The 24,595-nt window shown below is 37.1% G+C and overlaps 1 protein-coding gene across 1 annotated transcript in view; it reads left to right on the top strand.

Annotated features, from left to right (window-relative positions):
• The window catches only part of LOC132156598 (transmembrane protein 150A-like), a 33,549-nt gene extending 10,073 nt beyond the window's left edge, over window positions 1-23,476 (top strand). Inside the window, exons 5-7 of the mRNA XM_059565545.1 lie at window positions 2,527-2,594; window positions 8,342-8,469; window positions 23,172-23,476. Coding sequence (XP_059421528.1) covers window positions 2,527-2,594; window positions 8,342-8,469; window positions 23,172-23,417 — 442 coding nt within the window. The 3' untranslated portion in view covers window positions 23,418-23,476. The remainder of the gene's footprint in view (window positions 1-2,526; window positions 2,595-8,341; window positions 8,470-23,171) is intronic.
• The last annotated feature ends 1,119 nt before the right edge of the window (window positions 23,477-24,595 follow it).

Genomic DNA, 24,595 nt, shown 5'->3' with positions numbered 1-24,595 from the left:
AATCATGAGACATTGGCCAAGTTTACTAAACAACAAGAAAAACCAACCGCCCATATAGCAACAATAAACGTTATATAGCCTGTAAAAGGTGATGATAGCATATAATATGCTGCACTTGCCTCAGATGCAGACAAAACACAGATCTCCTCATTCGCCGGCCAAAAACCTTGTTAACTCCATTTGAGCTTGTTTTTCATATAGCCTAATGTTAATTGCACGTGTCTGATACAACACAAACACTGACGACGCAGTGTTTAATATTTGATTTCCCCCCCTTTTCTTTCATTTCTCCCCCTGTATTTTAGTAGAGTTTGCCATGTACGTAACTGTTTTATTTGTCAACAACCATCAGACATCATATTGTGTTATTAAACTCAACAAACTACGAAAAATAACTCTTATATAGGGTAATACTCGCGAGGCGGCTTGATACGCGCAAGCTTTGGATGTGACTGCGAGGGCACATAGCCTAATACAGCATGTGGAGCGCGCAAGTACCAAATGGCTTAAAATACTTAAGCCATTATTATTATATCTATTACACAGAGATTTGAAAAATAAAATTCCACAACTTTGTCAAGACGTTTTTAGGCCTGGAAATTGTTGTTTTAAAATCGCATGGCATTTTCATGACCTCACAGACCCTAAATGCAACTGATGCATGCTCTTAAAATCACTTAAACTGGTCCAGCAATGTGATTGCGCGGAAAGAGCGTAAGCTCATGGGAGTTGTTGTTCATTGGAACACGCGCTCTGTCATAAAATTTCGGTTTTCTTGTATACAAACAATACCTGATCCGCGCACATCCAGGAGGCAGAAACCCGCTATCTGTTATGCCGAGTTCAGTAAGACAACATTATAATTAACGTAGATTTCACATTGTTTGTAATTTCTTGTTGACTCAATAATAAATTGCAATTTCAGAGTTGGATCTGTTTGTTTGTGTTTCATATTAATATAACATTATGTAAAACGTCCAACTGTTTACGAATGAAAATCAGGACATACTGTGAACATCTGACACCCAGCACTGGCTCGTTTAGTACAATTAACCACGCAACAACTCCTTGGCATTTTGACTAGCGACAACACCACCACTATGCTACTAGCCTAAACCCTTTACTCCGGTACGAAGAGCGCTGGTCTTTTGCCTCCTGGTTGCGTGCGCAAGCAGTGATGACGTCGCCGAAAAGTACATGTATTCCGCACTCATTCTAACTTAGTATTTTGACAATCACATCTTTTCGAACGGAGAGATATATGAATTATCAGACCCCTATCAAATCAATATTCCATCTAGCTAGTAGTAATATATGTAAAAAAAAAACACGATCGCCTTTCGTTTATAATTATAATTACGTTTATACTATGATATCGAACAAGATAGTGAACTGCATTTGAAGCTACTTTATCCAGCTAGATATAGAACAAATGTGGTTTTACATTATACTATACATGAGAGCTAGTCCGTCTGCGTTTTACACAAGACATCATCGTTTCACAAAATATACGGATAGATACAGTTAGCTGAATGGATGCATACCTATTTATTAGAATGCAAGCGAGTTCGGCATCTCTCTGTAGTTTCAGCTTGTCACGAAGCTCTCTTAATCTTGGAAATGCAACTCCAATATTGACCCGTGTCTTGTTTCTTCTCTTGTCCCAAAACCTTCTCGGGTCATTTATTTCACCCGTACGTTTCCGCTTCACAGAACGTGCAGGCAAAGCATAATCATGATCCATAACTAAGTTATTGATTGAGGTATAAATACTAATATAAACAATATAAATATAAAATATAATAGTCTCGATCAAGGCTAGCTACTACTTTTTCTTCTTCGTCTCTCATTTGCTTCTGTTCAGCTTTATATTTGGCGGCTCCGCCGGGTTCCGCAGGAACGAAGATAAACTAGAGAGGTCAAAGTTTATATGACGTCAAAGACGGGCAACAAAACGGAAATAAAGAAACGTGCCGTGTCTTCTAATTAAACTATAATTTTCTCTGGATTTGAAAGTTCGTGGAAACTGTCGGATAATGTAAGTACACAACTAAAAAAAAATATAACATAGATATAGTGATTTCTGCTATTTTTAAAGCAGAAAAATTACATATTGTGCCTTTAAGGCTTCATACCACAGTGACATGTTACATAAAACTGAAATGTTCTTCAGTAATAATTACCTGTGTGTTTATAAGGACAATTTCCTTTCATGGTGAGGTGCTGGCCCAGTCTTTCATCCATTAAGGCCCTATCTTTGCTTATCTTTTGACTTGTTCCCATACAGAGTGAAAGCTGTGTGAGAAAAGCTAAGGGCTTCCTTTTATAGCTTTATCCTTTTTTTTCCCAATAACCCACAGCTGCCAGCGTGACACCGAGGGCCAAACAGGCCTATGTTAGTCAGCTGCCAGTGAAAGTTCATCTCTCAGGACCCTTTGCTTTGGAATGTGCATCTATGTATGTTTGTCTATTCATGTAATGAGAACCCTGGGCATCTAACCTCTGTTATGATGTTCTGATCTGCAGTAAATGTGGCACACTTCCTCCAGAGAGCTGCTTCTTCAGTCTCATCTGCAGCACTGGATCCTTTATGGGTGAGTTTACAATGCAGACCTCCCACTTACAGTGCAGTTTAGAAGTCAGTAAGTTGTTTTAGAAATATTTATGCTCACCATGGCTGCATTTGTTTGAAAATTAAGTAAAAACGTAATATTGTGAAATATTACTGCAATATAAAATAGACGTTTTAATATTTTTTTAAAGCTGCATTCCGTAAGTTTTTTGGTTAAAAATGATACAAAATCCATTTTTGAACAAGTACATAACTGGGCAGTGTTCAAAACCCTACTTACCTAAGCCTTAGCTTATAATAATGTTTTCTAATTTGAGTGGTACTGGTAGGAATTTGTGGGAAATTTGAGCATGCTGCCGCATCATTACTTCAAAAGAACAGCATTTATTTGAAATATAAATGTTTTGCAGCATCATAATCATATGTGACTTTTTATCACTTTAATGCATCCTTGCAGAATAAAGGTATACTTTTCTTAAGAATAAACAAAAATATATTGGCCAGAAACTTTTAAACAGCAGTGTACATTCTAATCATTCTAGATTTATTTGCATTTAATTTCACATAGTGGCAATGAAAAATCTTTAGCCACAAAAGAATCACATTAACAGAAAGTGCCATGCTTAAACTTGTGTCAAGCTAATTATGATGCTCAAACATAGAGCTCAGTGTTTACACTTTTTGGGGAAATCTTCAAATAGCCTTCTTATATATTTATTGCATGTTAACCTGGGATAGGAGAAAGTATTTTGAAATTTGTACATTGCACACTTTACCTTTAAGTGTTAACTTCCGTTTCCCTCTCATTTATAGCATTCCTGAACTTTATTTGGATTTTGGAATTTCAGATCAATCTGTAGTTCAATCCCCAGTAAATGATTCCCATCTGTAGCACAATGATTCAGTGTCTGGGCAGCAATCAGCTCAGGAAACCACAGGCTTAGTGTGTTTGCATTTGTGCAATATCACCACCACTGGTTGACGAACGATACAAGGCCAACTGTCTTCAAAATTATGGCTGTATTTATGTTCACTCATGTCACATTTTTAGGAGAAGACATTATCATCTAAAAGCTTACTATACACACTGCTCATTCTCTAAACTTGCCTAGAAAAGCAATTGTTTACATGCCACTTTGGTATTTCACAACTCAAAAAAGCTGAGTGGATATGTGCATTCAAGCAATTATAAAACTGAGCCCTCGATGCAGTCACTGCACATTACCGAACATTGTCATCAGACGCCAAGTGAGTTGCTGTTCAGGAAGGATGAATCATCTTCAGAAATGGTCTGAATTGAATTTGAATCACATCACAGCAAAAACAAGCAGAGGCCAAGCAGAAAAACAAGAACAGAAATCCTCTTAACAAACAAATGTTAATAGCTAACATTTAAATGCTTAAGCTAAATCGAATAAAATAAATTATGTATTTTTAAAAGAACCGGTGAGTCATAGCCACAAAACTTGGTTCATTAAGCTCCCTGAACATAAATTCAGCTGCATCCTGTGTTAGCAGAGCTATACTTCACATACTGTAGATACTGTCGGTTACAGCTGAGTGCAAACTATAAAGCAGGTCTGTGAGAGGAGAGACTTGTAAAGAATGATTGGTTCAGTGTGACCTCTGACCCGGGTGCCTGAGCCTGGTGGCAGTGTTCATGCTGCGAGCTGAAGAGCTGTATTGTTGTGTTCAGTCCCGCACCCTGTGTAACGATAAGTGAGAGTGTTCTCCTGCTGGGAGATTTGGACTCTGCCTGTTTGCACAAGGAAATTACCGTTGTCCATACAACAATACAAGAAAGTTGGGTATTGAATTCTTTTTCAAAGTGTTTTATATAACACGACTATCAAACAAAACCTCCTCGAATGCATCAACGGTCCAGGACAATAGGACTGTAATACAGTTGTTTACACTAAAAAAGTTTATAAAACGCAGTGCACGGCCCGATAAAGAGGCATGCCGACTTTTCAATCAAGGGTGACCAGCGGTTCCCCAGGGCTGCATTGTTTTCATGTGGCTTATATAATGCTCAGTGTTCCCAAATCTGAGATTTCAAGAGCTTTTTGGATGTCAGCACGGCACTAGAGGAAACATCTCAGCACTGTAGCGCTCTAACAGAAGGGAAACAGGGTGGAGAGAGTTCGCAGCAAGTACTAACTGAAGCTAGTTTAGGCACCCATAGACCTTGTGACAGGGCTGTTGTTTACTTTTATCTCTTGTTTTTTGTTCTCTTGAGGGAATGCTGCACCAAGGTGAAAAACCTTGATCCATAAATACACAGGTGTCGTCTCGCTAATGTGTTTGGGCTGTGGTATTTCCGCCACATTTCACCCTTTACTTACTGGAACCTTCTCGGAGCAGAGATACACAGAAATTAGAGGAGATTACATGACTGAAATTCTTTATGAGCGCTGATTTAGAGTCGTAGTGTCATCCTCATATAATATTCCTCACAAGCTATAATTTTCACATCCCATTGCCCGTTAAAGGGTTTTCCATGGATGGTTGTTGGAGTCTCTGTCCTGTGATTTAAAGCACTCTCATCCACATTAACCATAGAATATCTCATCAGTTTTTATAGGATTTTTTCACCTAAGAGAAATTAAATTGTAATTAAAACTATTACAAAATTATGTAATAAATAAAAATATTATAAATTTAAATATAAATAGTTAAAGTCCCGAAATTACTAAAATTACTAACTAGAGGAACTGAAATTACTAATTAAAAATAAAATAGAACTAAAATCAATCTAAAGGTTTGTCAGGCCAACATTCAAAATTTGACTTTAAAAAGCTTAATGAAATATTTATCCAAGTATTTATTTAATTAATTTCAAATCTACTTCATTTTCATTCAAATTTGAATTGCAATTCTGCATCCCTCAATTGAAATTCAGTTCAGTTCTGAATAATGCACAACCGTAGTTTGCAAGCATTCTGTCTGGCAATCCTAGTGTTCTCTCACGCTGTCATATTGTGCCAAGCCAATGACACACTCAAGGCATATCACTTGCCTTGACCTTTCAAAATCTGAAACATCTAGCTCAATAGAGGCACATTTTCAGACTAAACGTTGCCTTTAACGTAGAGTGAGTTTGATTGGAGTTGAACATAGCCTTGTTTGTCTGTAAACAGTGGTGGTAGTTACACAGCAGAAATAATAATAGCCCATGTCCAATGGGTACCATGTGTTTCTGAGTCCCCAGTCTTGTGTCCTGCAGAACTTATTTCCAGGAAACCGTGCTTACAAACACACCTACACACAAACATATAAACAGACAGGCAGTTGGAAAGACTGTGACCTTTTTTGACCTTTTATTACACCCATTTAGAAGAATGGGATTCTGGGGTTGTTCAGAGCACAAGAAGATAAAGTTTAAAGTTAGTGCGTGGTAAGCAGATATATTTAGCCATTTGCAGATTGCTGTCTATGCTGAATTCCCATTGTTTCCTGTGCCCATATCCACTGAAAGCCCATTCATGATGGAAACATCAACAAAACATCTTCTTGGGAAGGAGGACTGCAGCGGACAGTGTAGTCCAATGCAGTAAACAACCATTACTCACCACAATTTCTGTTGCTGTTGTGCCGTTTCAGCTGGATTTTATTAAACTGAGTTAATTATCTTCGCCTGTAGACTTTTCCATGCTTGTTACTTCTCCTACACTATGTTGTAACAAACATCCTAAATGCATTACTACCACAAAAATTACATATCTTATAGGTAGTTACATCTTAGCCTTCTCCAAAAAAGACCAGAATAAATGGTCACCAGCATGTTTTGTTTTGGATGCTGGTCCTCAGTTAGCTCTTGATCTAGCTTAACCAGCAGGACTTTCTTGATCATCCAGCTTCACCATGCTGGTTGACTTGAATCGTGCTGGTTAGAAACATGGCTATAGTGGTCCATAAGCAAGAACAGCAATAGCCAGCAAGTAAATTCATGCTGGTCCTTCATGCAGTCTCAATACTATAATTAATGTTGTCATGACAGCTTTTAATGTTGACTAGGAGTGTTCTGGGAGGATTGGGCTGAGAAAGGAGGAGTGGTTTATTCACCCCTCCACACACACACTTTGCCACTATAACAGGCCACATCTGCCAGTTTTTATTAAGCATTAACCCAGCAGTAAAACAGTTGAGCAGATTGCAGCAGCTTGATTTACTTTAGAGATATCACCATGAAGTCCCTCTTTTATCCACTCTCTCCTCATCTTTCCACATTGCCAGGTTTTTTTAGATTTTCCAGGAGAACAATGAGTAATTTATTGTCCAAAGAATACTAGAAATCATGTTTTATTATGAGTAAGTCTGATTCAGTGAGTCTAAGGACAGCTGGTTTGGAAATAAGTAAAAAGACTATCATTCTTCTGTCTAATTTTTTGGGCCACGCTAACCTAGTATGATAACACACTGCATGCATTCATGACTTATTTGTTAGACATCTGATAAAACAACTTAAGCAGAGCAAATTAACTTGTTCCTGTACTTTAAATGATAACATTAATCTGTTTCTTGAAAAGTTGTGGTGCGCTACTTTTAAAAAAATTGGAAGCAAGTAAGATTTGTTTTTATACTTTTATTAAGGTAAGATGCATTAAGTTATTCAAAAGTGATAATACCTGAGCAGCAAATCAGACTGGAGTAATGATGCTGAAAATTCAGCTTTGCATCACAGGTATAAATATCATTTTAAAATATATTACAATGTATAACAGTTTCTTCAAATAGTTATAATATTTAAAAAAAATTACTGTATTTTTGATCAAACAAAATGCATCCTTTGTGAGCATAATAGACTTTTAAAATGTCAAATATATATATAAAGTTATATTATTATAAAGTAAATAGGCTATATAGGCTCTAGCATCTCTGTGACAGTACAGAGGACAAGTGATTTGGATAATGGACAGGTTGATATAGGCTATATTATGATAACTGGTCTATTTACCTGTTTTTGTTCATAAAAAAATAATAAGTGTCACTACTTCTGGAGAACAACATTTAGATATGATTTATATATATCCTCTTGTGTACGTCAGTGGAAGATTTCCCAATGAGAAGTTGAAATCATTAGAAGATGAGGGCGCATGTCACAACAGATTTGTCCGATTGTTATGGATAGCATACATCACTTACTCTCATGTTTCTACTCACCAAAGCCAATTTGTACTTTCATTTGGCACTTATTGAGTGTTACATTTTGAAACCTGTTTATACAGGTAACACTGTATACCTTGAATGAACTTTGGTTAACAGTATCTTGCCAAATATGACTGCAAATATGAACTCACATACTTCAGAAATCTAAATGTTGCAAAACTGCAAAATGTTGTTTTTGACAAGGTACGTCTTAGTGACTGCTGGAGATTGTCCAGATGATATGCACAAACTGTTTTATATTTCAATGTCACATTGTGGCTGCTTTTCTTCAGGAGTTTTGCATAGATTTTTATGTAATTTTTGTTTAAATGTTTAATTCACCCAAAAATGACAATTCTGTCATTAATTGTGTATCGTTCCAAAGCTGTAAGACTATAAAAAATATCTTAATTTGTGCTCCGAAGATGAATGAAGGTCTTAAAGGTTTGGAATGATATGAGGTTGAGTAAATAATTACAGAATTTTCATTTTAGATCAACTATCACTTTAAAAACTCACATTCAGTGTCTTTTAAATTTGTGCTTATCAGTTGTTGGTAAAGCAACTGTTTGATTATTATGTTTCTTTATAAAATCTTTTTTGTCCTCTTCCCACTCTCAGTGATGGTGATAGTGTTGCTACACTATGCCCATGTGATAGAGAAGCACCAGAACTGTGTGTTAAACACAGCAAGTCTCTCCACCGGCTGGATCTGTGCTGCAGGACTCATCATGGTCGGCAACTTCCAGGTACAGTTTGCATAAACCTTACTTACTGTGTCCAAAAACTGCTCCAAGTCAGCACAGGAAGATTTCTCCAGGGTCTTCAGGTTGAACATTTGACAGCAGGAGAGGAAATGCACTCTCATAGGCTTCGGGCTCTTATTAATGCGCAGTGGTTTCCTGCTAAATCACTGTTATGACCTGTTGTAGAGCTGTTGATTTATAAGAAAAAAAAAACAATATATATATATATATATATATATATATATAGTACAGACCAAAAGTTTGGACACACCTTCTCATTCAAAGAGTTTTCTTTATTTTCATGACTATGAAAATTGTAGAGTCACACTGAAGGCATCAAAACTATGAATTAACACATGTGGAATTATATACATAACAAAAAAAGTGTGAAACAACTGAAAATATGTCCTATTGTAGGTTCTTCAAAGTAGCCACCTTTTGCTTCGATTACTGCTTTGTACACTCGTGGCATTCTCTTGATGAGCTTCAAGAGGTAGTCACCTGAAATGGTTTTCACTTCACAGGTGTGCCCTGTCAGGTTTATTAAGTGTGATTTCTTGCCTTATAAATGGGGTTGGGACCATCAGTTGTGTTGTGCAGAAGTCAGGTGGATACACAGCTGATAGTCCTACTGAATAGACTGTTACAATTTGTATTATGGCAAGAAAAAGCAGCTAAGTACAGGAAAACGAGTGGCCATCATTACTTTAAGAAATGAAGATCAGTCAGTCCGAAAAATTGGGAAAACTTTGAAAGTGTCCCCAAGTGCAGTCACAAAAACCATCAAGCGCTACAAAGAAACTGGCTCACATGCGGACCGCCCCAGGAAAGGAAGACCAAGAGTCACCTCTGCTGCGGAGGATAAGTTCATCCAAGTCACCAGCCTCAGAAATCGCAGGTTAACAGCAGCTCAGATTAAAGACCAGGTCAATGGCCCACGGAGTTCTAGCAGCAGACACATCTTTAGAACAACTGTTAAGAGGAGACTGTGTGAATCAGGCCTTCATGGTAGAATATCTGCTAGGAAACCACTGCTAAAGAAAGGCAACAAGCAGAAGAGACTTGTTTGGGCTAAAGAACACAAGGAATGGACATTAGACCAGTGGAAATCTGTGCTTTGGTCTGATGAGTCCAATTTTGAGATCTTTGGTTCCAACCACCGTGTCTTTGTGCGACGCAGAAAAGGTGAACGGATTGACTCTACATGCCTGGTTCCCACCGTGAAGCATGGAGGAGGAGGTGTGGGGGTGCTTTGCTGGTGACACTGTTGGGGATTTATTCAAAATTGAAGGCATACTGAACCAGCATGGCTACCACAGCATCTTGCAGCGGCATGCTATTCCATCCGGTTTGCGTTTAGATGGACCATCATTTATTTTTCAACAGGACAATGACCCCAAACACACCTCCAGGCTGTGTAAGGGCTATTTGACCAAAAAGGAGAGTGATGGGGTGCTGCGCCATATGACCTGGCCTCCACAGTCACCGGACCTGAACCCAACCAAGATGGTTTAGAGGTGAGCTGGACCGCAGACTGAAGGCAAAAGGGCCAACAAGTGCTAAGCATCTCTCGGGGAACTCCTTCAAGACTGTTGGAAGACCATTTCAGGTGACTACCTCTTGAAGCTCATCAAGAGAATGCCAAGAGTGTGTAAAGCAGTAATCAAAGCAAAAGGTGGCTACTTTGAAAAACCTAGAATATGACATATTTTTTGAGTTGTTTCACACTTTTTTTGTTATGTATATAATTCCATATGTGTTAATTCATAGTTTTGATGCCTTCAGTGTGAATCTACAATTTTCATAGTCATGAAAATAAAGAAAACTCTTTGAATGAGAAGGTGTGTCCAAACTTTTGGTCTGTACTGTATGTGTGTGTAAAGGCTAAAAAATAGTCACTGAAATATTATAATTTAATAAATGAATTAAATATGTATATATACACACACGCATACATATTGTATTTTTTATGCTGCTTTTTTTTTTTGTCTTTTTTTAGCATCGACATATTTTAACATAATGGTATAACCCAAATTCAATCCTGTGTGTCTAAACATTTGGCTCCCAGGTCTTTATGCATGCTTATGTTTGTGAGTGTATCTTAGTGGCCAGTTGTGTGCATGTTTATATATCGGTGTTTGGGTTAGAGTTTAACTGTTAGATATATCTTGAGAACAGCTTTGTCATCCATGCTTGAGTTATACTTTACTCCCGTTCTACCCTGGATCATCCTCCAGTGTGTTTAGATGAACAATAAACAGCAGACTCCATAAAGCCCCTCATGCAGACCCACATGCTCCTCCAAGTCCTTTGAAAACAACATCCTTTACCTTTGTTCATGAATTGGCGTGAGCCCTTGGCGACAGTGTCTTTGCAGGTTGAAATGTTTGGACGTTTGGCTGAGTGCCCAGACTGCTAGTGATATGGGGAGGTCGGCCAATGGGGGCAACGCAGGTTTTTATGGGCCGGTTACCATAGAGACAGAAGGGGAGAGACAAACCTTTCTCTTGATAATATAAGCACCTGCATCTTAACTGTGTTCTGCATCAAAAGTAATGCATAACCTTATGTGTAGGAGCACAGGTTCAGACTTGTTTTTCCATCCCTCACTGAAGCGGGTTATATTAATGTCTTATTAACTTTCATAGGCAGGTGTTAAAAAAGAGGCCTGAACCTTCATCCTTGCAGCATAATGAACTTAATCTCATCAGAAATTTTGTTGTTGACTTAGGAGTTGTTATGGTTCTGCTCCCATGCATATTTGAAATGTTTTGAAATCAAGCAAAGCTACTCCCTTGCATTTCTTTAAGCTCAGTCCAATTTGTTTGTTACGTCCTGGCGTGGTTTCAGTAACCGAAGTTAAGTGTTGAAGCATCCATGTCAGGGAGATGCTGTGTGTATCTAGGAGTAAGCAAAAGGGCTTTATATGGCCTTCTGGAAGTAGATGCATTTAGGAATCTTTAAGATCACTTACAACAGAACAGCAATGTTGGACAGGAGGTAATTCTGACTTTGCAACAACAATCTGGCGCTTCTGAATCAGCTACTGTACTGTAAGTATGTTTTGTTATTTACAAACACATAAGAGCTTCATCACTGTGTCTGTAACACGACTGTTCCTCTTTCGGGCTTGAACTGATGGTGAAACTAAGGACATTATTAACTGTCTTTACATTTATTTTGAAAGAGGAAGCTTGCGATTATGGAAAGGGGCGTTACATTTCCAACGAGTGCTTGCAGTGTTCGGCCAATCACAATGCACTGGGTCAGTTGGCTAATCAGAGCAGACTGCGCTTGTCAGAAGGACTTTGTAGAAAACAATGTGTTTGAGAAAGACGGGGCATAGAAGACCTACAATGATGTACAGTATTTGAAAAATAATGTGTTTTTTTAACATTAAAGCATGTTTCCAAATAAACAAAATAATGTGTATTTAAAGAAGCATCATATGACCCCTTTAAGGCATTTTTAATTAAACCTTTAGAGATTTCTTTCACTCTGTTGAAAGGCTTCCATCAATACACTGATGTTTTAAAAAGTTAATGAGATCATAAAAGACATCCACACTATTTGAGTGGAATTTAATTCTACTTAAGAAACATAATTGTTGTATATGATAAACTGTTGTAGTTTAGGCTTTGATTCACATACTGTATAAGTGTTCATTACTGCACAAATCGAGCACATCCAGTATGGTAAATGAAAGCTCAACTGTACTTGCTTGATGTGCAAGAACCTAACTGATTCATGCTCATACATATTGGTTACTTTAAGATCTCTTTATGACCTTTTTTAAACTTCAACATTTAGGTTGCATAGACTTTGAATAGATGGACAAGTGTTTTTATAATTATTTGCATTTGTTTTTGGAGGATGATGGAAAGTCTTGGAACAACATGAGGTTGAGTAAATGATGATAGAATTAAAATTTTGGGGTGAGCTAACCTTTAACCACCTCTACCAACTTCACCAGAAAGATCATGATATCTGAGCAGCATCTCCATCATGAAACAAATCATGGAAAGTCATGCTGGTTTAACCCAGACTTTCCAGCAGGAAACATAGCTTTAATGCCTCACGTTAGGTCATTATGATGATATGGGACCACCCGTGCTGTGTTGAGTGCAACAGTGTATACTGAGCAGAGAGATCCATATTTGGGTCGCACATGTGAAGACTGCAGTCCATTAGGTCACATTTGCCAGCCCACTTTTTTCATTCCGCTCTACTGTTTTCCTCCATCTGTAGTCTGGAGCTGTTAAAAAAGCTGTCTGCTCTTGAAGTCCCTCCCTCCTCCTCTGTTTGTGCAAGGAAAACGTGTACAGTACGTTCCTGCCCACTGCCTGCCACATTGTGATCCAGTCAGGCTTTCATTTAAATGAGCTGAAAAGCAACAGGGATGCTGTTTGCCAAATAAAACTCCCTTGACTTCAGAGTAAAAGCTGTTGCAGTGGATTGTAGAGAAAACGTGTTAAAAGGGCAGTGAACTGCCTTTTTAATTAATTTGTACTGTTCTCTGAGGTACCGTTATAATGTTATCAAGATTTTTACATTAACAAACATCAAAATGTATAAGTAATAGAGTATTTTCTGTCCTGTTTTGACCCCCCTCATCAGAACGCTCAGTTTGAATATGTGTGTTGGATTGTAGACTCAGAAGTAAATGCCCACTGCTGTGATTGGCTAATAGAGGTGTATGTTTGACAGCTTACATCATTCATAGATGGATGCTGGTGTGATTTAGGTTAAAAACACATAAATACTCAGTACATATCAAACGATCTGTAATAACGGACAAAGCAATAGTGACCACGTAATAAAAACAGTTACAAAGCATAGTCTTTTTATAAAAATCCTGCATTGAATTGTGCCTGGTTTGTAAACAAATTCACAGTAAAATAAAGTAAATAAAGAACCAAGTTCTTACTGACGCATCTGGCATTTAATAAAAAATAAAATGAATTTTCCTAGTATTGCGATCAGAAGGAAGGCAGTGCAAAGTCTGTGTTTCTACAGCTTGGCACTGCACAGTGTCTAAACAGGCAGTGATGAAGCAGGTGTTGATCTTCTTCTGTGGTGGCGGTGTTTAGCCACACTTTTACATCATAAAATAGTACATTTCCACAACCTGTTGTTTTGGCAGACTGGCTTCAATATAAGCTTTTTTAGAGTAACAAGAAAGTTTTGAGTTCTGAAACTTAAAGGATGTTTTTATAGTACAATGACCTCTTATAAAATGAAACTTATTTCTCTGATGGCAAAGCTTAAAGGGATAGTTCACTTTCAAATTAAATTTTGGTATGTTTTAGCTTACCTCAAGGGCATCCAAGATGTAGGTGTCTTTGCAATGCAGTAGTTTCCATTTTGATATTTTTAGGTCAAAACGTTCTTTTCTGTGACTCAAATAATGGAGGTCTATGGTCACCACCTCAAAGAGCATGCACAGAGAAGTCCAAATTAAACAACTCCCCATCGTAAGTACACATTGATGACCTAAGACACGAAATGAACAGTTTGTGTGAGAAAACAAACAGTATTTATATCGTTTTTACCTCTTGTACACAACTACGTCCAACTGATCTGAGGGCGCTCGCGCTTCCTGGTGTGTGACGTGTACTGCCGGAGGTGATCTCTCGCGCATGTACCTCACTTATTGTTTACTGTTTACCACACGATACACCACCAATCTGCACTGCCTGAAATATAATGCAGTAATTGTAATTAATTAATTGGTTTATAATGCATCCTATAATCGTTGCGACTACAATAAAAAAACAACACATTACTCACTCTGTTGACAGCGTGCCATTGGGTCCCTCTGCCACTGGACGTCGCCTCCAGATTATACGTGGCAAACTAAACACAATGTGCAAAACGCTGCGGCTCAACAGCGGAGAAAACTCAGGATCTTCAGTCTGGCAGGTGTGTGATGGGATACTGTCAATGTCCTTGTCGTCATCTTGTAGTTGTGGCATTGCTATGTTCCATTCGTGACAACATATGCTCTCCACTTCTGTTGGCATCTCACAACACTTGCTACAAGAACACCACCAATTTTGAAGAGATCTCTGTCTCTTTGAGGCTTGAAGACGTGCTGCTGCAGCGGATGCTTCCTCCATCACTCTGAATTCTTGATCTGTGTATTCTGGTTGAAATAAATATGGTTGTGAAAAAAATATATCGAAATCGTCTTCCTTTGCGATTTCCTATACGTCTAAATTAAATTAAAATTAAATTCATGCATTTAGCAGATGCTTTTATCCAAAGCGACTTACAGTGCATTCAGGCTATCAATTTTTACCTATCATGTGTTCCCGGGGAATCGAACCCCCAACATTGCACTTGATAGTGCAATGCTCTACCAATTGAGCTACAGGAACACAAACATATGTTTAGATATTCACAGTGAAAGGTAACACTTCCAAAATCTCTGTGTAAACATTGAACAGTGAACACATTTTTCACTTCCGGCGCTTGTGCAGACTAAGCCAGAGCGCGCACACGTCACACAACAGGAAAAGTGCGAGCGCCCTCAGATCACTTGGACGTGGTTGTGTACAAGAGGTAAAAACGATATAAATACTGTTCGTTTTCTCACACAAACCGTTCGTTTCGTGTCTTAGGTCATCAATGTGTACTTACGATGAAGAATTGTTTAATTTGGACTTTTGCATGCTCTTTGAGGTGGTGACCATAGACGTGCATTATGTGAGTCACAGACAAGAACGGTTTGACCTAAAAATATCAAAATGGAAACTACTGCGGAAACAAAGACACCTACATCTTGGATGCCCTTAAGGTAAGCTAAAGCATATCAAAATTTAATTTGAAAGTGAACTATCCCTTTAATTTTCAGTATCATTACTCTTTAGTGACACATGATCCATCAGAAATCATACTTATATGCTGATTTGCTCAAGAAATATTTCTTATTATTATCAATGTTGAAAACAGTTGTGTGGCATTTTTCACATTTTTCAGAATCCTTGAATGAATAGAATGTTTAAAAGAACAGCACTTATTTAAAATATAGATCTTTTGTAACATTATATATGTCTTAACTGTCACTTTATTTATTTAATGTGCAGAAAAATATCTTACCGACCCCAGACTTGAACAGTACGTTTAAATGTATATTCTTCCTCTCCTGGGAAAAACAGAACAAAAATATTGATAACTCATCCTGCGCCCCACAGATGTTTGTTAGATCAGATGGTCTCTAGCAAATCATGGTTCATAGTTGTGATGTAACTTATGTATGTTATTATTTTAAGTAACAAACCCAAAATGTCCTGCTTCTATTTTCAAGTATAGGTCTCTGCAGGAAAGTAATGGGAGTTACCAGATTAGGGTGTTTTTACACAATGATACCTGATTGGTTGATGTCATAGTGACGTTAGGTTTAGGGTTGGGGTTGGGTAAGGGGGATCATTTAGATTGCATGATTTAGAAACACCCACAAGGTGATAAACGCCCACTTTTGCACTGCAGAGACTCTCTATTGTGAGTGAATGGAATATTTAAGTGGACTCTCCAGGTGAATGGAATATTTAACAAGACAAATGTGTAGTATGGGTCTTGATTCTATCCATCGGGAATTGATTGAAAATGTTCAAATAGATCCAGAGGCTTGGAGGGAAGACGTTGAAAGCCAAGCTGGCATGGTGATTTTGCCCAAAAAGAATAATTGTTTTAGAGAGTATCGTATTTTTACAAACATGTTTTCTGTAGAATATCGTGCAGACATGCACCAATGAATCGTGTTCATGACTTTAACTGCAGATGATTGAATTGTCTTGATTACAGTACAGTCCAGCCTTTCAGTAATTAGTTTTTAATTGCTTTATTTAAGACAACTGAAATTTAGACTTATCCCATTCCCATCACCAAAGTTCAATCCCGAAACATCTTTTGGATAGATTACTCCATCCTTCCTGTTTTCTTTGAAATGGAGGGAAGTTAACTGGAAATGTGGGTGAATGAGTCACGACGTACCATGTGCTGTATGTACAGAGTACAGAGCTACCATGATCTGACAGGCAGGAGAGGCGAGCACGTGGCCCGAACGCCACATCTGCACTTCCTCAGCAGGCCTGCCTGCCCTTCTGGAGCATTCCACCGCTGCGGTGTTGAATGACAAGGGCGCAGGCAGACTCTCATTATTACCATCAGGAAAAGGAGAAGTCACGTTATGTAACTCTGGCTGTGCTGTTTAACTATCCGAAATTTGAAATAACTTGATAGTCCTGATGTTCTTGGAATTCAAGTTTTGGTTTTAGAATGCTGTGGTGCAGTTCCACGGAACAATTCTGGGAAGAACAAAGCTTTTTGGAGTGTGTCCCGTTTAGATAGGTACAGGTGTGCGGGCACTCCAGCAGACCTGTTTTAGCTTGCCTGGCGTTTCCTAATAAGCCAAAGCTCTATTCAAATGAGACTATTTTTTTTTTTTTTTTGCAGATGTACTTTTAGGCCCATCCAAATTTAATAGTGTTTTACTCGCATAACCTTGGTGAAATTTACTGTGCATATTATCTATTTTTTTTTCCGGGCAGGTTTCACGATTCTTATGAGAAATCAGGTCTGTGATTCGCTTCCCCTTATTTGTTTTGACCGTTTGTTGAATTATGCTACTAAAACAAAATTTAGTTTGTTGCGCTGACTGGTACACCTGATGTAGGACACAATGCGGAAGAAAGGATTAATCACTACTTATACCGCAACTTTAAACCTGAACAATCTGGCACAAGAACTGAGCAATAGCTCAGTTCACAATAGCTTTATTGGCAGGTGTGTTTACTAGTGGTCGACCGATATATCTCCAAGGCCGATATACAGGCTGACATTTGGCATTTTTCAAATATCGCCATTGGCTGATAAGTTTTTCTGCTTGGCCGATGTGTTATTTTGACGCCGTGTCTTGACTTTTATTTATCTCTCTGTCTTGTTCATCGTCGTCATTAACAGTTCTGTCTAATACAGATAGAAATCTGTTTAATAATCAGATAGAATGGTTGAACAAAGAAATTAATGTATACAGAAAGTACTGTAATGATTGCTTTTTTTTTATTAGGCCTATTAGTTACCCTGGCTTTATTTGAAAAATATGATTCACAGTGCACACAAACTTCTCAGAATACTGAGTGACCTGTTTGTTACAGTGTTTACTTTCTTTTTAATTATATTTGTATTAAATATTTATTTATTTAGTCATCTAAAGTATAAGCATGTTTCTTTTACACATTTACTTTTTAATCCAGTCAAATTATTTCAAATTTCTTAAATATTAATAATAATTTTAAAAATCATATCAGCTTTATATCGGCTATCGGCCCCCTGCTTTCCAAGATATCGGCTTTGGCTGTCAAAAAACACATATTGGTCTACCACTAGGGTTTACACGTACGAGGCATTTGTTTTTGTGACAGAAGCTTCCACAGTTTAACATAAGGACAGTTACAAGACAAAAAACTCAGATAATAAAAGAATAAAAATAAAACAAATAAATAAATAGGGATAACAATATACGAATTGACAGTATGTACAGGTAGTACAATCGACAATTTAGTATGTTCGGGTATATTATGTGCAAATTCGAAATGTAAACTATGTGTGTTAGATAAATAAATGTATAAGTGTATAAATAGTGTTGTGTGTTCCACAATTATTGTCAAGTGTTCAAAAGATGGATTGCCTGAGGAAAGAAACTGTGAGCAAATGTGCATGTTTTATACTTGAGTGTGAATGTTTATGCTTATGTGCGTGCTTGTGTGGTCCGCTATAAACATTTAACTACAGCCAAACGCGTGTTCCTTGGTCAGAATTGGACTGGATGAATCATCCTGAATAAATGAAGCATGGGGCTCTTCCTGTGCTTGGCTGTTTAAGTGTGTGTATTTGCGTCTTCTGTCCACAGAGTTTCTCACTTGGTCTTGGTCCTGATGGTCTGACAGCTACTGGCTGCCAAAGCAAACTGTAGATACCTTCTGCCAGCCTGTGATGGTCTTTTTTTCTGCATTCCCAGAGTACAGGAAAAGATACACATGGTCATGATAAATAAAATACCTATTGCAAATCCCATAACTCAGTTTTTAGGCCACTCAATTGAACTCAAAAAATGATAAGTTTTAAAAAATGTATGCAGTTAATCATGGCCATTGACTCTTTTTTTGGTGCTGTCTGTGCTAACCAAGCTTAAAATATCACTTTTATGCTTTTGCAAAGTCTACTTTTACTGCTACTACAAGCAACATGCCTTGCCAAACCACACTTACTGAAAGCAGACAGCACAGAATGAGTGAAGCTGTTCACAGAGGACATGTTCATGTATTGAAAACAGCTGGATAGAGCCCAGCAGAACAAAAAGTTCAAAGTTTAACTACTTTTAACTTTTCACAGCATCTTAAAGACAAGCTTGAGAAGCTGAAAAACAGCAAGACCTGACTTGAATTTAATTAATTAGTCCGATATAAGATTTGGTTTTGACAGCCCAGCTTATTGAATGCTGTCAAGCTCTTAAAAGATGTTTTTATTGTACTTAAAACTTTCTGCACAAAAAGAGAGGCAGAGAAACAGATCTACAAGTTTTTTTGTAAGGCAGGCATTCAACCACATGTTAAAGCAAGTCCATGTGAGAGCTACTCTCCTCTCTCTTGCTAATTTAGAAAATAACTTGTTCTTATATGTCTGTTACTGTGGTTAGTTTAAAGTCAAAGTGTTTGTCTGGATTTCTTACTTGGACATTCTATATAGTGCTCTATCTTAAAGGAATAGTTCACCCCAAAATAAAAATTTGTTGAAAATGTGCTCACCCTCAGGCCATCTAAAATGTAGATGAGCTTGTTTCTTCATCAGAAAAGATTTAGAGAAATGTAGCATTGCATCTGCAGTGAATGGGTGCCATCAGAATGTGAGTCCAAACAGCTGATAAAAGCGTCACAATAATCCACAAGTGATCCACATGACTTCAAACGGTTGCTCCTGGGTAATATATGAGTCCTCCGTTCATAAAATTGTCTAATCTGAAACAGGAGAGAAATATGCACAAATCAAGTACTGTTTGCAAGCAAATATTGTCTAAAACAGTTGTAGACACATATGCTGGTGGACAGTGTTGGGAAGGTTACTTTGGAAATGTAATAGGTTACAGATTACAAGTTACCCTGTTTAAAATGTAATAGTGGTGTAACTTTTTCAATTACTTTATTAAAGTAATGTAATTAATTACTTTTGAGTACTTTTTGATTACTTTTCTAAATTTGTGAAAATTAAAGAATAATAAATAAAAGCATATACATCAACTTAAATACAGTTATCTAATAAGCATGTGACGTATTCTGTGTAATAAACTCCTGAAACATTGGTGTTTTTTTTAAACTGCTGTCTCTTTGTATATGATGATAGTTTTCTCAAAATAAGTAAAATGCACATTTAGTGACACAAAGCAGTTCTAGAAATTATGTTTATGTGCTCGTGTACTCCTATATTGAGGCAGCAGAGGTTGAAAACGCTGCGAGCTTCAGTAGGCCTATGTGTAGTAAATGAAATCATGTCTTTGCCATTAATTTACAGGAGGGAAGGACTGGGAAAAAAATTCAGACTGGAAAATTCAAACTCATACAAACAAATTCATGGACAAAACTATTTTTTTGTATGGACCTGCCATAAAAAAGGTTTAAATCTTTAATTTGGGGACATGCAAAATAATTAAAAGTTATCTCCTGAACTGCACCTTCACTTCCTTTTTTCTCTTCAGTCTCTTTATTTTGCCCTGTTATCTATCTCTCTCATGACTTTAATACTCAAGATTGAACAAAACTATACTTTACAATACAATACTCTACAATACTACAATATCTTTATAGAAAAATCCTAATACTGTACACGAGTCATGTTTTTCCCTTACAAAAATTAACCTTGCTTTTATTAGCCTATATAAAAGTAAAATAACCTTGTTATGTTTTTGTTTTTTTTGCAAATGGATTTGTATTTATTTTTAAATAAATACATTTGTAAAATAATTTTACATTTTTGGTTACCACTTCGCAACAGAAGGAGTAAATTATGTTGCAATTATCACAATACTTGACCTATAAAAATAAATCTTAATGTTTCTTGATTCTTGTTTGGTTGTCATGGTGATTATGAAATGCCCGCGTCAGATTGCGAACAGCCCATCCCCCCTTCACAACGACGTGGTGCACATTTCACAGAGGTACACTGAAGTTTAGCTAAGTATGAAAAATGAAACAGAGCAACTTATTAAAGTTTCTTTTCCACTGTAAATCGGATAAAAACTAGTATCAGAGCAACAATGTTGACACATAGACTGAACTCTTTGTCCCTTTTGAATTGACTGAATCCTTGGACTATAACGAAGTCATTGCAGTGTTCAACTCAAAGCCCCGTCGTCTCCTGTTATAAGCGCATCAAAAGTAAGCCAATCTACGTTTACTATGTACACTAGTTGCCTAGTTAATGTTGTTATATAACGTGGTTCATGTGGCCGCTGAGCCAGACCAAGCATTGTTTTTACACACTGTCCACTACTGTCCTGCTGATTTAATGATGGTGTTTTTTGCATCTGTCAGATGCGCGTGTGTGTGTGGTGTGGCCGCGCGCAGTGGAAATGCTTATCGTTATGTTCTTAACACTGCTTATGATGACATGATACATGCTTGTGCTCTCATTAAACTGTGGTGTATTCAAGAAGCAGGTTTACTGTAGTTGTGTTGGCCTATTTTGATAACAGATGCATTTTAGGCTGTGCCCACCTGATTTTCTCTGGGCCCACCTACTTTGTGATTCCTGGCTACGCTACTGCTACGAACCAGACTGTATTTCCGCATCCCGGAAATTATTAGGGCGGTATGTCTCAGAATAGTCAGTGCAATTTGGGAAAGAAATCAGTTAAATCTGTATGTGGATGTGTGTAAATATTCAAATGTAATCCCCTTTGTAATCGTTAAAAATTTCATAAGTAACTGTAATTTAATTACTCATTTTTTCGTAGTAACTGTAACTAATTACAGTTACAATAATTTTGTAATTAAATTACGTAATGCCGTTACATGTAACTAGTTACTCCCCAACACTGCTGGTGGATTTTGATGTGAGTGGACAACAAGGGATGAACTGAATGGGGGGAAGCATTATTGTTTATGGATTTGCATTGTGGCCAGAAGCGACAGTTTTAAGTTACAACACATTGATGAAAGATGGATTTTTTTTCTCAATCAATTCTGTTTAAACCCTTCAACTATTCCTTTAACTGCTCACTTGAAGGTGAAATGTGAGCGGTCAGTATCATGGCAAATTAATGCATCAAAGTGTATTTCCATGACAGGTCACATTACCACAGTCTCATCCGTTGTGCTTGTTTCCCACAAGACTAGGAAGCTTTCGAGAGCTTTAACTGTTGTCCTTAAACCTGAGATGCACATTACACACCTTGCACATTACAGAGCTGAGAGCATGTCCTTGTCATAATGACAGTGCAAGTAAGCAACGGCAACAGCAGCTCAATATTTAGACACTGAAGTGAAGGGGAAGTCTTAGCCTTAGGGGAACATACAGGATATCATTTGCTGAGATAATCAGTGGTTCGCTGACAAAGCCTGGAGTTGATTTATGGTTCCCAAAGTTCCTCCTGCAACACTTGATACTTGGCTTTTGTTTGTGTGTCAAAAAAAAGAAGAAGTAAAATAAAAAAATACAGGGGAAGTTATTGAAAAGGATAGATGGAGAGACAGTGACATATATTGTATGCAGCTAAACTATGCAATACTAGATTGCAATGCAATAATGTTTTGGAAGAAATTAATACTTTTAACTAGCTAAGAGGCTTTAAATTGTCAAAATTTTCATTGTCAACACTGCGCACCAAATCTGCATATTAGCATGATTTCTGAAGGATCATGTGAAACTGAAGATTAGCGTAATGATGCTGAAAATTCAGCTTTGCGACACAGGAATAAATTACATTTTAAAGTGTATTACAGTAAAAATTACGCTAATATTTCACTGTTTTTTCTATAATTTTGATTTTGACTTAGCAAAGGATAATATAGTACTTTTTATTGCATGATATTGACTTTAAAGCATGATAAGGATTTATTTTAACTGACATTTTCCAGGTATTACAGACCTTGTCTTGTGTGGTTTCTAGTGGAGTTAATGGGGCTCATTGTAGTTGTGGGTGTTCTGCTACCCTCTGCTGCTGATGTGTGATGTGGCATTGTGAACTCCTCTTTCTCTGCCTTCAGCACTCGGACCATAAACACACCACACAGTCATATGTTAGCAAGCACAGCATAGCTTGCAGCAATATAAATGGAAATCCTACATAAACAGCAACGTTCTTGTGTATCCCAGTATGTTCCATGACAATTTCGGGACTGTTGATTTATAACTGACCAGATCCACCTAGACTTACTGTATACAGTTTTAACCCAGCTTTCATTGATTCAAGTAAATTTTGAATTTTTTTTTTTTTAAATCCAAGAGATGTGGCTATTTTTAGAAAGGAAAAAGCACTCCAGAAAGTTTGTTTGTGGTTTTTCCTTTGTGGAAATGTTTCTTCATGGTAACCATGGATTCCCTCCACACCAGCTAAACTACTCCCTCAGTATGTGACATGTTTTTAATGGTGTCTGTAGTTTGATTGGGGAATTTGTGCTCACTGTTTTCTGTCACTGTGTTCCTCACAGGTGGATAACGCTAAGGTTCTTCACTATGTTGGAGCAGGGGTAGCCTTCCCCACCAGTATGCTGTTTGTGTGTCTGCAGTCTGCGCTGACCTACCGCCTGGCGAAGACTCAGGGAGAATATAATTTGGGTCATTTGCGCCTCTTTATGACGCTGCTGGCCTTTGTGGCCCTGGTGCTTAGTATCCTTTACACTATCGCTCATTCTCATGTTATTATATTGTATACTGTATTTGTATTAGGATTGTGAATCAGTTTAGATTAGGGCTGTCATAACATCAGATTTTCACTACATGATTAACGTTGACACAATAATTAACAATAATGATATTAATGCAAGAGCGTGCATATAGCGTGCATAAAGTCTGAGCTTTTTTTCTTCTTCAACATTCTGTCCTGCTCTCCCACCATTTCTCAAACCACCCAAACCAATATTAAAACAAGTAATTGTTTTTGTATGTGTTAATGTCATTTGTAAATACTTATGTAAAAAAATTAAATATGACAAGTGTAGTAGTAAATGTAAAGGTAAATTCAGTTTTAAAATATCGATAACACTTTATTTTAAGGACCAATTCTCCCTCTTAACTAGTTGTTGATTATCTTTTTCTAGCTTATTGGCTGTTTATTAGTACAGTTACTAATTTATTAGTTTAGTTTTATTAGTTTGTTATTAATAGTATTAGTAATTAATAATATTGTATTAATAGTATTATTTATTGTTATTTATTAGTATTTTATAACATTTTAGAACCCTTAATCCTACCCCATACCTAAACTACCTTACTATTAATAAGCAGCAAATTAAGAGTTTATTGAGGCAAAAGTCATAGTACTGTAAGTAATTAATAGTGTGAACTGGTCCTTAAACTAAAGTGTGACAAAAATATCAAACAATGATTTTAGATTTTATATGCATTATGTGCATTAAATATATACAAAGCCCCACCACACATGACATGCAAGAAAAAATAAATAAATAGTTCCCTCGATGTACAAAAACATGCACACGATTACTATTTTGTTCCCTCGATTTATAAATTGTAAATCGTGTGCACAATTTACTAATTCATTCTCTCGATTTATAAATTGTGTGCACAATTTATAAATCGAGGGAATGAAATAGTAAGTCATGCACATGATTTAGCCTACAATTTTTTTCCTGCATGCCATGTGCGGGGCTTCATCAATATGCATTAAAATGCACAGAAACTGTGGCGTAAAATAGTTAAATAATGTAATAATTTTGTCACACTTTACATAACATAAACGAATTTGGCGAGTGGCCTGAACTTTTTATCGAAATCATTTTCTATGATGTCAAAAAAGCACTAACAGCATTTAAAAAATTATTAATTCTGACAGCTGTATTCTGTAGCTGTTATTTTTTTCATTGGTCAGGGTTAGTGTTGCAATATTCTCAGATAA

This window comes from Carassius carassius, chromosome 14 (genome assembly GCF_963082965.1).
Source record: "Carassius carassius chromosome 14, fCarCar2.1, whole genome shotgun sequence".
NCBI classification, from domain to species: Eukaryota; Metazoa; Chordata; class Actinopteri; order Cypriniformes; family Cyprinidae; genus Carassius; species Carassius carassius.
The sequence above is the reverse complement of the archived record's forward strand: the minus strand, read 5'-3'. Positions and strand labels throughout refer to the sequence as shown.